Here is a 16,505-nt window from a genome sequence, read left to right as displayed (position 1 = left end):
CTGTAATTAAAACTTTAAAATCTTTCCATAAAATCTGAGAGTTGAGATGGAAAGTCATTACCTTAAGACGAGGCAGGGATAATCCATTATATTTTATCAAATTATTTTAAAAATCTAGGCTTAACATGTTTCTTAAATTTAATGACAACATGAACAGAATGAAAATGATGGCAGTAAAGGGGGATATTTTCACAATTTAAGCATTGTCTCATAGGCAACTTTTTTCTTTCTTGCTGATACATAAATTAACGATGTCTTTATAATCAGTGGCTTCTAAAATTCAATAAAATATGGTAATAACAAAAACAACAAAAACAGTAGCTGACACAATTTATCCAGTGCTTATTGTACTACACTTTTGGATCATTTAAATGGGGTCTACATAGAATGTCTAGGTTCAAATTTATTCATGAATTTCATAATCTTGGTTATTTAAACTCTGCTTCAGTTTCCCCATTTACTAAATAAATATAATAGTACAATTGTGGCTATTAAATAAATTTAATTATACATGATGTAATACAACAGTAGCTGGCAGATGAAAAGCATTCAAATTATTATTAGTGCTCACAACAATTCTATGAGAATGATCCTAATAATCGTGTCTTTAAAATGAAAAATAAAAATGAAGCTTAAGATCACACAGCAAGAGTAACAAACCTCATATTGAAATTCAAGACTATTTAACTACACAGTGAATGTTTTTAACCATTATGTCAAAATGCCTAACTCTTTGATTCTTAACTGTTCCAGAGAATTAAGAAATTATATAAAACTTCAAAGTTTCAAAAATAAACTTACAATAACCCTTAAAAGATAAAAAGAAAAATAAAGATAATATATATATATAAAGATATAAATGCAAAATGAAATATTAACAAATTTAATTCAGTAGTATATTGAAGTAAATGCCATGATCAAATAGGAGTTAAAGAATCCAAGAATGGCCTGAAGATAGAAAATATGTTCAATTCATCTCATTAACAAAAGAAAAAAAATAATTTTATCTCAAAGGATATCAAAACAGTTATTTCATAAAAATTAGATACCCACTCCTAATTTAAAAGCAAATTAACAAAAAAGCACCTTTCAATAAACTGTGAATGCAAAGATACTTTTTAAACATGACAATCTTCATCTTAAATGCACTTAAACACAGAAGAAAGGTGTCTATATCTAAGTCCTGAAATTCTATTTCAAGAATACAAGAAAGTCTAAATATTGTAACACTGAGCAGGAAAAAGTAATCAACATTTCCATGTAACTATTTTCCCAGATAAGCCAGTTTAAAAGAGCTATAGATGTAATGACAAGAGTTAAAAAAAAATGGGCAGACTAATACCAGTCAAGTCAGAAAACATAAAGGAAGAAAGATTCAACATACACTTGAAAAAAATAAAAAATATACTGAGGATAAGGATATATATGTAACAACAAATGGAGAAATGCACTGAAAAGAATAAATGAAAATTTGAACTGACGAATAACCAGTATTTTAGGATGAGAAAATTCAATATTGTTATTCAGTCACTCAGTCTTGTCTGATTCTTTGTGACCCCAGAACTGCAGCATGCCAGGCATCCCTGTACTTCACCATCCCCTGGACCTTGCTCAAACTCATGTCCACTGAGTCGGTAATGCCATCCAACTATCTCGTCCTCTATCGTGCCCTTCTCCTGCTGCCTTCAATCTTTCCCACCATCAAGGTTTTTTCTAATGAGTCTGTCCTTCACATCAGGTGGCCAAAGTATTACAGCTTCAGCTTCAGCATCAGCCCTTCCAATGAATATTCCGGGTTGATTTCCTTTCGGATTGACTGGCTTCATCTCCTCACAGTCCAAGGGACTGTCAAGAGTCTTCTCCAACACCACAGTTCAAAAGCATCAATTTTTCAGTGCTCAGCTTTCTTTATAGTCCAACTCTCACATCCATACATGACTACTGGAAAAACATGGTATCTCTAATTTTCTTGAAGAGATCTCTAGTCTTTCCCTTCTACCGTTTTCCTCTAATTCTTTGCATTGTTCACTTAGGAAGATTTCCTTATCTCTCCTCGCTATTCTTTGGGACTCTGAATTCAGATTAGGTATACCTTCCCTTTTCTCCTTTGCCTTTCACTTCTCTTCTTTTCTCAGCTATTTGTAAGGCCTCCTCAATCATTTTGCCTTTTTGCATTTCTTTTTTTTGGGGATGGTTTTGATCCCTGCCACCTGTACTATGTTACAAATCTCTGTCCATAGTTCTTCAGGCACTCTATCAGATCTAGTCCGTTGAGTCTATTTGTCACTTCCACTGTATACTCATAAGGGATTTGATTTAGGTCATACACCCATGGCCTAGTGGATTTCCCTACTTTCCTCAATTTAAGTCTGAATTTTGCAACAAGGAGTTCATGATCTGAACCAGTCAGTTTTTGCTGACTCCATCTTCCATTCCAAGAATATAATCACTCTGATTTTGGTACTGACCATCTGGTGACGTCCACCACATGTCCACCATCTCTTGTGTTGTTGGAAGAGGGTGTTTGCTATGACCAGCGCATTCTCTTGGCAAAACTCTGTTATCCTTTGCTTGCTTCATTTTGTACTACAAGGCCAAACCTGCCTGTTATGTCAGGTATCTCTTGACTTCCTTCATTTGCATTCCAGTCCCCTATGATGAAAAGGACATCTTTTTTGGGTGTTAGTTCTAGAAGGTCTTGTAGGTCTTCATAGAACCGCTCAACTTCAGCTTCTTCAGCACTAGTGGTTGGGGGCATAGACTAGGATTACTGTGACACTGAATGGTTTGCCTTGGAAACAAACAGAGATCATTCTGTTGTTTTTGAGACTACAACCAAGTACTACATTTCGGACTCTTTTATTGACTGTGAGGGCTACTCCCTTTCTTCTAAGAGATTTGTCCTCAGTAGTAGATATAAAGGTCATCTGAATTAAATTCACCCATTCCAGACCATTTTAGTTCACTGATTGCTAAAATTTTGATGTTCACTCTTGTGATCTCCTGTTTGACCACTTCCAATTTACCTTGATTCATGGACCTAACATTCCAATGCAATATTGTTATTTAAAGCACCAGCTTTTACTTTCACCACAAGACACACTGACAGCTGGGTATTGTTTCTGCTTTGGTTCAGCCTCTTTATTCCTTCTGGAGCTCTTTCTCCACTCTTCCCCAGTAGTATATTGGGCATCTACTGACGTGGGGAGTTCATCTTTCAGTGTCAAATCTTTTTGCCTTTCATACTGTCCAAAATCACTGCAGATGGTGACTGCAGCCATGAAATTAAAAGACGCTTTCTCCTTGGAAGGAAAGTTATGACCAACCTAGACAGCATATTAGAAAGCAGAGATAAAATTTTGTCAACAAAGGTCCATTTAGTCAAGGGTATGGTTTTTCCAGTAGTCCAGTTTTTCCAATAGTCATGTATGGATGTGACTGCAGTCCATGGGGTCGCTAAGAGTCAGACACGACTGAGCGTCTTCACTTTCACCTTTCACTTTCATGCATTGGAGAAGAAAATGGCAACCCACTCCAGTGTTCTTGCCTGGAGAATCCCAGGGATGGGGGAGCCTCATAGGCTGCTGTCTATGGGGTCACACAGAGTCGGACATGAATGAAGCGACTTAGCAGCAGCAGCACCATAGCAAATATAAGTACAAAGAAAACATGAAACTAACAGGAAGATTTATTAAAAGGTCTTAAGTCAATATCCCCAAATGAGTAAATACTACAATTAATCAAATCAAATGGCAAAAAATACATGAAAAAAAGAATCCACTTGATTAGTGAACAAATGATAAAAATAAAGGCAAAGAAAAAAAATCTGCTTACCAATCACAGCAGCATAGACTAGAAAACATAATACTACTATTGAAAATCATAGGAAAAAAAGTAATTTTATTGAGTGTAATTCCTTCAATCCTTCTACAGAGAAATTTTGCAATGTAAATCTCACTGCAAGTATCCATATCCTTTAATTGGCAATTCCACTTATAGTAATTCTTTTAAGAAAATAACCAGGTAAGTACACAACATTCATTGGAAAAGATGGTCATCACAGTGCTGTTTAACAGGGAAAAAATAAAAACATATAAACATCTCTCCACTAACATAAATAAATAATGGGTTGTTGTTCAGTCGCTAAGTCATGTCCAACTCTTTGCAACCCACGGACTGCAGAACACCAGACTTCTCTGTCCTTCACCATCTCCCAGAGTTTGCCCAAACTCATATCCATTGAATAGGTGATGCCATCTAACCATGTTATCGTCTGTCGTCCCTTTCTCCTCCTGCCTTTCCCAGCATCAGGGTCTTTTTCAAAGAGTCAGAACTTTGCATCAGGTAGTTAAGATACTGAAGCTTCAGCTTCAGCACCAGTCCTTCCAAAGAATATTCAAGGATGACTTCCCTTAGGATGGACTGTTTTGACTCTCTTCAGTCCAAAAGACTCTTAAGTGTATTCTCTAGCACCATGGTTCAAAACTACCAATTCTTCAGCACTCAGCCTTTTTTATGGTCCAATTGTCACATCCATACTTGACTACTGGAAAAACCATAGGTCTGATATATGGATCTTTGTCAGCAAAGTAATGTCTCTGCTTTTTAATACACTGTCTAGGTTTGTCATAACTTTTCTTCCAAAGAACAAGCATCAGTCACCTTCCACAGAGATTTAGGAGCCCAAGAAAATAAAGTCTGTCACTGGTTTCATTTTTTCCCCATCTATTTGCCATGAACTGATGCCATGATCTTAGTTTTTTGAATGCTGAGTTTAAGCTAGATTTTTCACTCTGCTCTTTCATCTTCATCAAGTTTCTCTTCCCTCTTTGCTTTCTGCCATCAGGGTGGTATCATCTGCATGTCTGAGGTTGTTGATACTTCTCCCAGCAATCTTGATTTCAGCTTGTGACTCATCTATTCAGATATTTCACATGATGTACTCTGCATTTAAGTTAAAAAACCGGGGTAACAACATATAGACTTGATGTACTCCTTTCCCAATTTGGAATCAGTCTGTTTTTCTAAGTCTGGTTCTAACTTGCTTCTTGACCTGCATACTGGTTTCTCAGGAGGCAGGTAAGGTGGTCTGGTACTTCCATTTCTTTAAGAATTTTCCATAGTTTGTTTTGATCCACACAGTCAAAGGCTTCAGTGTAGTCAGTGAAGGAGAAGTAGATATTTTTCTGAAACTCTCTTGCTTTTCCTATGATCCAGTGACTGTTGGCAATTTGGTAATCTGGTTCTTCTGCCTTTTCTAAGTACAGCTGATATATTGAGAAGTTCTTGGTTTATGTATGTTGAACCCTAGCTTGAAGGATTCTGAGTATTCCTTGCTAGCATGTAAAATGAGCACAACTGTACGGTAGTTTGAACATTCCTTGGCATTGCCCTTCTTTGGGATTGGAATGAAAATTGATCTTCTCCAGTTCTTAACCACTGCAGAAGAACCAAATTTGCTGGCATATTAAGTGCAGCACTTTAATCTAAAAGCATCTTTTAATCCTAAAAGCATCAACTTTTAGGATTTTACATAGCTAGGCTGGCATTCCATCACCTCCACCATATAAATATATTTATAAATATTAAGATATCATTAAAATGTATGTATTTACTGGCATCCAACTATGTCTGCTTGTGCAAGTGAAACAAACAATGTAAACTGTAAGTTTATGCTATGTCTGTTGTCAGACTCTTTGTGATCCCAGAACTGAAGCTCTCCAGGTTCCTCTGTTCATAGAAGTTTTCCAGGCAAGAATAATAGAGTGGGTTGCGATCTCCTGCTCCAAGGGATTTGCCTAATCCATGGATCAAACTTGCGTGTCTTAGGTTTTCTGCATTGGCAGGCAGATTCTTTACCACTGAACCTCCAGGGAAGCCCAGTCCATAAGCCTACTTTTGTAACACAGTGTATTTTAAAATTATATAATAATGAGGAAAAAATTATATATATATATATCAAAATATTAACATATATTCTCTTCAGTTCAGTTCAGTCGCTCAGTCGTGTCCGAGTCGTGGCGACCCCATGAATCGCAGCACGCCAGGCCTCCCTGTCCATCACCAACTCCCGGAGTTCAATCAAACTCACATCCATCAAGTCGGTGATGCCATCCAGCTATCTCATCATCTGTCGTCCCCTTCTCCTCCTGCCCCCAATCCCTCCCAGCATCAGAGTCTCTTCTGATGTCAACTCTTTGCATGAGGTGGCCAAAGTACTGGAGTTTCAGCTTTAGCATCATTCCTTCCAAAGAACACCCAGGACTGATCTCCTTTAGAATGGACTGGTTGTATCTCCTTGCAGTCCAAGGGACTCTCAAGAGTCTTCTCCAACACCACAGTTCAAAAGCATCAATTCTTCGGTGCTCAGCTTTCTTCACAGTCCAACTCTCACATCCATACATGACTACTGGAAAAACCATAGCGTTGACTAGACAGACCTTTGCTGGCAAAGTAATGTCTCTGCCAATAATAATTCTCTCACTTTTTGTTTACTCCTTTCTAAACCTCTTTCTACTGAAATTTTAAAAAACAGGACATCAACAGCTACTGAAACAGAAAGATTATTCACACATTGTGAATGGGGGAGCTGGTTCTAAAATATATTGCTTCATTATTCCATTGTTTTATACACACACACGCACACACATACACAGTAATCATGCCATGTTTTAAGTCAGATCATGTTGCATAACTTCAACTTATGCAGTACTGTATGTCAAGTATATCTCAATAAAACTGGAAGAAAAATGAATAAATATCACTTTCTAAAAGCAAAAACAAACAGTACTTATATCAAAAGATATTCTATGGAGGCTTTCCTATACTATTGAAATTTCTTCACAACAAGAAAATGCTACTTTTACATTAAAAACATACATTCTTAAACTGTCCTTACTTAAGTTTCATATTCATTAAATTTTATATTTAAATATGCTGCACAGGTTTATCTAAAAATGAAATGCAAAACACAGCTTCAGCAGTTGAAGACAGTTAGAAATGAAATTTAATATAGAGTCAATTAAAAAAGGTATCCTAGCACAAAACACTAACAAAGTTAAAGTCAATTTCCATATACCTTTGAAAATAATATTTATCTCCTAAATACCAAGACTTACCCCGTATCTTTCAGCTACAATGTCCTCAAAATTTCTATTTTGTTTCTCAGCTTGTTCTTTCATTCTTTGATAAGACTTCCTTAGCCAGCTTAAACCACCATCTTCTACTGAAATTCAATTGCAAAATTAAATGTCAGTTATATTTTTCATGTGGTTATAACTGCTACTACAGTATTGTACATTATTCTTTGAACATATAAAAATCATAAGTGCATTTAAAATTCAACATATATTTGAGTGCCTATATATGTAAGGCACAGTTTTGCAATAATGAGAAAAGAAAAACAAAAAGAAACAACTGGGAAATTCCATGGTGCTCCACTAACTAATACTCTAGATTCGCAATGCAGAGGGCCCAAATTTGATCCCTGTCAGGGAACTAGATCTCACGTGCTGTAGCTAAGAGTTCACATGCCGCAACTAAAAATACTGCACACCATAACTAAGACTTTGCATGCTGCAATTCAGAGTTTGCATGCCTCAATGAAGATCAAAGACTGCTGCAACACTCAGCACAAATTTTAAAAATAAATATTTAAAACAAAAAGAAATAAAAAATAGAATGACCCTAAAAAAAACTGGAATCTAAGAGAATGAGGATAAGAGGAGATAAATATAACAAATATTACATTTTATCAAAATAGTATTTATCACTATTATAGAGTTACATAAAAATGAAAAAAAGGAGAGAATTATTTCTAAATGTAATATCAGGAGACAATCTCACACACCAGGATGAAAACCGAGTTGGATTTCTACAAAGAGTAGTCAGGACCTGGGCTTTTGTTTGCTGGAAGATTTCTGATTACAGTTTCAGACGGCTTCACAGCTGAATTCTACCAAAAATTTAGAGAAGAGCTAACACCTATCCTATTCAAACTCTTCCAGAAAATTGCAGAGGAAGGTAAACTTCCAAACTCATTCTATGAGGCCACCATCACCCTAATACCAAAACCTGACAAAGATGCCACAAAAAAAGAAAACTACAGGCCAATATCACTGATGAACATAGATACAAAAATCCTTAACAAAATTCTAGCAATCAGAATCCAACAACACATTAAAAAGATCATACACCATGACCAAGTGGGCTTTACCCAGGGATGCAAGGATTCTTCAATATCTGCAAATCAATCAATGTTATACACCACATTAACAAATTGAAAAATAAAAACCATATGATTATCTCAGTAGATGCAGAGAAAGCCTTTGACAAAATTCAACACCCATTTATGATAAAAACTCTCCAGAAAGCAGGCATAGAAGGAACATACCTCAACATAATAAAAGCTATATATGACAAACCCACAGCAAACATTATCCTTAATGGTGAAAAATTGAAAGCATTTCCCCTAAAGTCAGGAACAAGACAAGGGTGCCCACTTTCACCATGACTTTTCAACATAGTTTTGGAAGTTTTGGCCACAGCAATCAAAGCAGAAAAAGAAATAAAAGGAATCCAAATTGGAAAAGAAGAAGTAAAACTCTCACTGTTTGCAGATGACATGATCCTCTACATAGAAAACCCTAAAGACTCCACCAGAAAATTACTAGAGTTAATCAATGAATATAGTAAAGTTGCAGGATATAAAATCAACACACAGAAATCCCTTGCATTCCTATACACTAATAATGAGAAAATAGAAAGAGAAATTAAGGAAACAATTCCATTCACCATTGCAATGAAAAGAATAAAATACTTAGGAATATATCTACCTAAAGAAACTAGAGACCTATATATAGAAAACTATAAAACACTGATGAAAGAAATCAAAGAGGACACAAATAGATGGAGAAATATACCATGTTCATGGATTGGAAGAATCAATATAGAGAAAATGAGTATACTACCCAAAGCAATTTATAGATTCAATGCAATCCCTGTCAAGCTACCAACGGTATTCTTCACAGAGCTAGAACAAATAATTTCACAATTTGTATGGAAATACAAAAAACCTCAAATAGCCAAAGCAAGCTTGAGAAAGAAGAATGCAACTGGAGGAATCAACCTACCTGACTTCAGGCTCTACTACAAAGCCACAGTCATCAAGACAGTATGATACTGGCACAAAGACAGAAATATAGATCAATAGAACAAAACAGAAAGCCCAGAGATAAATCCACACACCTATGGACACCTTATCTTTGACAAAGGAGGCAAGAATATACAATGGATTAAAGACAATCTCTTTAACAAGTGGTGCTGGGAAAACTGGTCAACCACTTGTAAAAGAATGAAACTAGAACACTTTCTAACACGATACACAAAAATAAACTCAAAATGGATCAAAGATCTAAAAGTAAGATCAGAAACTATAAAACTCCTAGAGGAGAACATAGGCAAAACACTCTCCGACATACATCACAGCAGGATCCTCTATGACCCATCTCCCAGAATATTAGAAATAAAAGCAAAAATAAACAAATGGGACCTAATTAAAATTAAAAGCTTCTGCACAACAAAGGAAACTATAAGCAAGGTGAAAAGACAGCCTTCAGAATGGGAGAAAATAATAGCAAATGAAGCAACTGACAAACAACTAATCTCAAAAATATACAAGCAACTCCTACAGCTCAATTGCAGAAAAATAAACGACCCAATCAAAAAATGGGCCAAAGAACTAATAGACATTTCTCCAAAGAAGACATACAGATGGCTAACAAACACATGAAAAGATGCTCAACATCACTCATTATCAGAGAAATGCACATCAAAACCACTATGAGGTACCATTTCACGCCAGTCAGAAGGCTGCGATCCAAAAGTCTACAAGCAATAAATGCTGGAGAGGGTGTGGAGAAAAGGGAACCCTCTTACACTGTTGGTGGGAATGCAAACTAGTACAGCCACTATGGAGAACAGTGTGGAAATTCCTTAAAAAACTGGAAATAGAACTGCCTTATGACCCAGCAATCCCACTGCTGGGCATACACACTGAGGAAACCAAAATTGAAAGAGATACGTGTACCCCAATGTTCATCGCAGCACTGTTTATAACAGCCAGGACATGGAAGCAACCTAGATGTCCATCAGCAGATGAATGGATGAGAAAGCTGTGGTACATATACACAATGGAGTATTACTCAGCCATTAAAAAGAAAACATTTGAATCAGTTCTAATGAGGTGGATGAAACTGGAGCCTATTATACAGAGTGAAGTAAGCCAGAAAGAAAAACACCAATACAGTATACTAACGCATATATATGGAATTTAGAAGGATGGTAACAATAACCCTGTATACGAGATAGCAAAAGAGACACGGATGTATAGAACAGTCTTATGGACTCTGTGGGAGAGGGAGAGGGTGGGATGATTTGGGAGAATGGCATTGAAACACGTATACTATCATGTATGAAATGAGTCACCAGTCCAGGTTTGATGCACGATACTGGATGCTTGGGGCTGGTGCACTGGGATGACCCAGAGGGATGGTATGGGGAGGGAGGAGGGAGGAGGGTTCAGGATGGGGAACACGTGTATACCTGTGTCGGATTCATGTTGATATATGGCAAAACCAATACAATATTGTAAAGTTTAAAAAAAAAAAAAAAAAGAGTAGTCAGGGTATGCCTCAAAATAAATTAAAGCCAAGAAAGGTACACACATAGAGGGAAAAAAATGACTTCAGATATAACATAAAGAACATATAAGGAGATGAGACCAGTCAAGATGCTGGAACAGAAGGACCTGAGGTTCACTTCTTCCCACAAGCACATCACTAATCACATCTACAAATGAAACAATTTGAACACACCACATGCTGAACATTAGCAGAGGATCCTGGATACATTAAAAGACAAGAAAAGATCCCCAAATGACCAGATAGGATGGAGAGAAAGAGACGTAAAACAAAAGAGGAAACAAGATGGAATCCATAATCTTGGGGTGGTGGAGTGGGGGTGGGGGAGTGGCTGAAGAAGAGGAGAGGTTACCACATCAGGAGAAGGCCCCTTGAATATTTAAGAAAACTGAAATCATATCAAGCATCTTTTCTAACCACAACACTATGAGACTAGAAATCAATTACAAGAAAAAAAAATGTCAAAAACACAAACACATGGAGGCCAAACAATATGCTACTAAATAACCAAGAGATCACTGAAGAAATCAGAGGAAACCAAAAAATATACAGAAAAACAACAACAACAACAACAATACAACAACCCAAAACCTATGGGATACAGCAAAGCAGTCCTAAGAGGGAAGCTTACAGCAATTCAATCCTACCAAGAGAAACAAGAAAAATCTCAAACAATTAATCTTATACCTAGAGCAACCAGATAAAGAAGAAAAAATCCAAAGTTAATAGAAATAAAAAAATTATAAAAATCAGAGCAGAAATAAATGAAACAGAAATGAAGTAAACAATAGCAAAAATCATTTAAACTAAAAGCTGGTTCTTTGGGAAGATAAACAAAATTGACAAACCTTTAGCCAGGCCCTTGTAATTATCAAGTAATACAAAATTAGTGATGTAATTATCAAGAAAAAAAGAGAAAGGACTCAAATCAATAAAATTAAAAAAGAAAACAGAGAAATTACAACTGACACCACAGAAATGCAAAGGATCAGAAGATTACTGTAGGCAACTATAGGTCAAGAAAATGGACAATCTAGAAAAAAAATGAACAAGTTCTTAGAAAGATACAACCTTCCAAGACTGAACCATGAAGAAACAGAAAATATGAACAGATCAATTGAAAGAATTGAAAATGAAAGTATGGCAAATTCTATCCAACATTTAGAGAAGAGACAAAACCGACTCTTCTGAAACTCGGGAAATTAGAGGAAGGAACACTCCAAAACTCACCTAAAAGGCCACCATCACTCTGATATCAAACCAAAGATCTCACAAAAAAATCCAAAATTACATGTCAATATCACTGATGAACACAGATGCAAAAATCCTCAACAAACTTCTAGCAAACATAATCCAACAATACATTACAAGATTAATACATCATGATCAAATGGGATTTATCCAAGGTAAGGATTACTTGATATACACAAATCAGTCAATGTGATACACTGTATTAATAGGCTTAAGAATAAAAACCACATGATTATCTCGATAGATGCGAAACAAATTTTTGACAAAATTCAACACACTTTTATGATTAAGGAAAAAAAAACCTCTCCAAAAGTGGGCTTAGAGGTAACCTGCCTCAAAATAATAAAGGCCATATAGGACAAACCTACAGATAACATCATACTCAGAGGTGAAAAGTAGAAAGCATTTTCAGTAAGATCAGGAACACAACGAGTATGTCCACTTTACCATGTTTATTCAACATAGTATTAGAAGTCCTGGTTACAGCTATCAAAGAAAAAGAAATAAAGAAATTGAAATTGAAAGCTTCAATACTTTGGTCACCTGATGCGAAGGGCTGACTCATTAGAAAAGATCCTGATGCTGGGAAAGATTGAAGGCAGGAGGAGAAGGGGATGAGAGAGGATGAGATGGTTAGATGGCATCACTGACTCAACGGTCCTGAGTTTGAGCAAGCTCTGGGAGATGGTAAAGGACAGAGAAGCCTAGCATGCTACAGTCCACAGGGTTGCAAAGAGTCAGATATGACTGAATGACTGAACTGAACTGAAAGTGGAAAAGAAGTAAAATTCACTGTTTGCAGATGACATGGTACTATGCACAGAAAATCCTAAAAGATGCCACCAGATAACTACTAGAACTAATTCATTTACTAGAATTTGATAAAGATGCAGGATACAAAATTACTGCACAGAAATCTCTTGTATGCATATCTATACACTAACAAAGAAAGATCAGAAAGAGAAATTAAGGAAACAATTTTATTTATCACCACAAAAAAAGTAAAAGAATACCTAGGAATAAGCCAATCTAAAAAGGTAAAAGACCTATACTCTGAAAACTACAAGATTCTGATGAAAGAAATAAAAGATGACTCAGATAGAGAGATACACCATGTTTCTGGTGTATGGATTGGAAGAATCAATATTGTGAAAATGACTATATCACAAATCTACAGGTTCAATGAAATCCATATTAAACTACCAATGGCGTTTTTCACAGATCTATAACAAAAAATTTTACAATTTGTATGAAAACAAAAGAGATCACAAACAGCCAACAAACCTTGAGAAAGAAAAATGGAGCTGGAGGGATCGGGCTATACTACAGGCTGACTTCAGACTTGACTGACTTCAGACTATACTACAAAGCTACAGTCATCAAGACAGTGTGGTACTGGCACAAAAGCAGACATACAGATCAATGGCACAGGATAGAAAGCCTAGAGGTAAACCCACCCACATATGGTCATCTAATCTATGACAAAGGAAACAGGAATATACAACAACAGAAAGACACCCTTTTCAATAACTGGCACTGGGAAAACTGAACAGCTACCTGCAAGAGAAAGAATCTGGAACATACCCTAACACCATACACAAAAGAAAACTTAAAACAGATTAAAGACCTAAATGTAAGGTCAAATACTATAAAACTTTTAGAGGGAACCATAGGGAGAACACACTCTGACAAAAATTGAAGCAGTATCTTTTTCAATTCATCTCCTAAAATAATTAAAATAAAACAAAAATAAATTAATTGGCCTAATTAAACTTCAAATATTTTGCACAGCAAAGGGAACCATGAACAAAACAAAGAGAAGAATCTCAGGATGGGAAATGATATATGCAAATGAGGCAACTGACAATGGATTAATCTCCAAAATATACAAACTTCTCATGCAGCCCAATATAAAAAAAAAAATTCCAATCAAAAAAAGAGTGGAAAACTTAAATAGATATTTCTCCAAAGAAGACCTTCAGATGGTTAAAAAGCACATAAAATGATGCTCAACATTTCTCATTATTAGAAAAATGCAAATCAAAACTACAATGAGGTTATTACCTCATCCTGGTCAGAATGGTCATCATCACAAAATCCACAAACAAACAAAAGAATAAAAAACAAAACAAAAAACTAATAAACAAACAAAAGATAAAAAAATAAAACAAAAGAATAAATTTTTTTTTTAAATCCACAAATAATAAATGCTGGAAAAGATTCAGAGAACAGGGAACTTTCTTGCACTGTTGGTAGGAATGTAAATTGATATAGCCACAGTGGAGAATGGTATGGAGGTTTCTTAAAAACGAAAAATGGAACTACCATATGACCCAGCAATCTCACTATGGGGCATATATCTTGAGAAAACCATAATTTAAAAAGAAACATGTACCCCATTGTTCACTGTAGCACTATTTACAACAGCCAGGACGTGGAAACAACCTAGATGCCCATCAACAGACGACTGTATAAAGACGACGTGGTACACACACAATGGAATACTACTCAGCCATGAAACTGGCTCATTTGTAGAGATGCAGCTGTATCTAAAGTCTCATACAGAATGAAGCAAGTTAGAAAAACAAATATCGTATATTAACACATGTATGTGGATATACAGAAAAATGGTACAGATGAACCTACCTGCAGGGCAGGAACAGAAACACAGGACAGAGAGGACACGTGGCCACACAAGGGGAAGGGGAAGGTGGGATGAATTGGAGATTAGGTTCGATATAAATACACTACCATGCGTAAAATTGATAGATAGTGGGAACTTTCTGTATAGCACAGGCAGCTCAGCTCAGTGCTCTGTGATGACCTACCTGGATGGGATGGACAGAGGGAAGTTCAAGAGGGAGGGAATATATCTGTAAATATAGCTGATTCACTTCATTTTAGAAAGAAAGTAATACAACATTGGAAAGCAGAAGGGCTTCCCTGGTGGCTCAGTGGTAAAGAATCTACCTGCCAATGAAGGAGACATGGGTTCGATTCTTAATCCAGAAAGATCTCACATAATACAGAGCAACTAAGCCCATGTGTCACACTATTGACCGTGTGTTCCAGAGCCTGAAACTCAACTGCTGAGTCCGCGTGCCACAACTACTGAAGCCCACGCACCACGCCAGTGGTCCACAAGAGAAGCCACCACAACGAGAAGCCCGTGCACCACAACTAGAGAGGAGCCCCCACTCTCAACTAGAAAAAGCCCACACACAGCAACAAAGACCCAGGATAGCCGAAAATAAAAACTCAAATTATTAACAAGAAGGAACGAGTGACAAGGTCTGTTTGATTGGCTTTTTGGCCTGAAATTCCCTATCTCTGGTGATAAGAATTTCTTTCTACCTCAAGATACAAGGAGTGCATCTTTTATGAGATTTATTCCCTGCTTTCAGGAAGGCAGAGAGGAGGGGTCAAAGTGGCCTTCTTATATCAGCTCTTTCTCAAGTAACTTTAATTCAAAATAATCAATATTGAATGAACTCCTGAGGCGGGGCTCAAAATGGTGGGAGAATAGGAAACAGTTAAACTCCCTTCACAGAAACATTGAAAATACATTTGAAAATATACCTACAAGTGGAACTATTCAGAGAAAGCTACTGAGCACTGACAGAAGACCTCAGACCTCCAAAAAGACAAGGAAAACCTACATGCAACTGGGTAGGACAAAAGGAAAAAGAAAAAGAAGAAATCAGGCCTGCACCCCAGGGAGAGAACTGTGAAGGAGGAAAGGTTCCCGCACCTTGGAAAGGCTCCTCACCAGCGAAGAAATTAGACTGGATAGAGGGGGAGCTTTTGGAGCCTAAAAATAAGAGAGCAGCAACTGGCTTGTGGAAGGCACCACCAGCCTATGCTCCTCAACGTGAGATGCTCCTCTGTCAGTAAGGATGGGGCTCAAGTGCTACGTAAAGCTCAGACTCTGAAGCTCCGTCCCAGGGAGAGGACAAAGCTTAGGTGCAGAAACAGCCTGAAGAGTTCAGGCCATGGCAACTGAGGGTGTACTAGGAAGAAGCCTGGGCTCACCAAAGAGGCAAGACACCCTCACTGGGAGAGGGAGGGAGAGAGAAGCGGGATCACCATAAAAGCTTCATTTCCTGTGAGCACTCCCAAGCAACAGGACTTCACCTACAGGGGCTCTTTGTGTGGGTGCGAATCACCGCCGCTGCCATCCTGGGCTCGAGGTGGGCATGGATACCTCTTTCAGGCCCACAGGCAGACACCAAGCCCTGCCCATGCAGAGCTGGAAGGGCACAGACAGCTTCCAAAACTAGAAACCCCACTAGATGACACAGAAGGGCTAGACTGAGCTACTGGAAATTCCACCAGTGGGCCCCAGGACCTTCCTCCACTGACCCAGAGAGGCACAGACACTCCAGCCACTGGGAGCTCCCCCAGAGGGCCCGGGACCCGCCTCCACTGACCTAGAGGGGCACAGACACTCCAGGCACTGGGAGCTCCCCCAGAGGGCCTGGGACCCACCTCCACTGACCTAGAGAGGCATAGACACTCCAGCCACTGGGAGCTCCCCCAGAGGGCCCGGGACCC

General features: G+C 37.5%; 1 protein-coding gene across 5 annotated transcripts in view; it reads right to left on the bottom strand.

Annotated features, from left to right (window-relative positions):
* CWF19L2 (CWF19 like cell cycle control factor 2) overlaps positions 1-16,505 on the bottom strand; it is a 144,760-nt gene that overhangs the window by 80,442 nt on the left and 47,813 nt on the right. For 4 of the 5 annotated variants that reach the window (XM_019975527.2, XM_070803356.1, XM_070803358.1 and 1 more), the window contains one exon: positions 7,119-7,225. In XM_019975527.2, the coding sequence (XP_019831086.2) occupies positions 7,119-7,225 (107 nt within the window). The remainder of the gene's footprint in view (positions 1-7,118; positions 7,226-16,505) is intronic. The other variant, XM_070803355.1, reaches the window with a different exon arrangement.

The sequence above is a fragment of the Bos indicus genome, chromosome 15, assembly GCF_029378745.1.
Source record: "Bos indicus isolate NIAB-ARS_2022 breed Sahiwal x Tharparkar chromosome 15, NIAB-ARS_B.indTharparkar_mat_pri_1.0, whole genome shotgun sequence".
Lineage (NCBI taxonomy): Eukaryota > Metazoa > Chordata > Mammalia > Artiodactyla > Bovidae > Bos > Bos indicus.
Note: the sequence above shows the minus strand (reverse complement) of the source record. Positions and strands in the feature narration are given on the sequence as shown.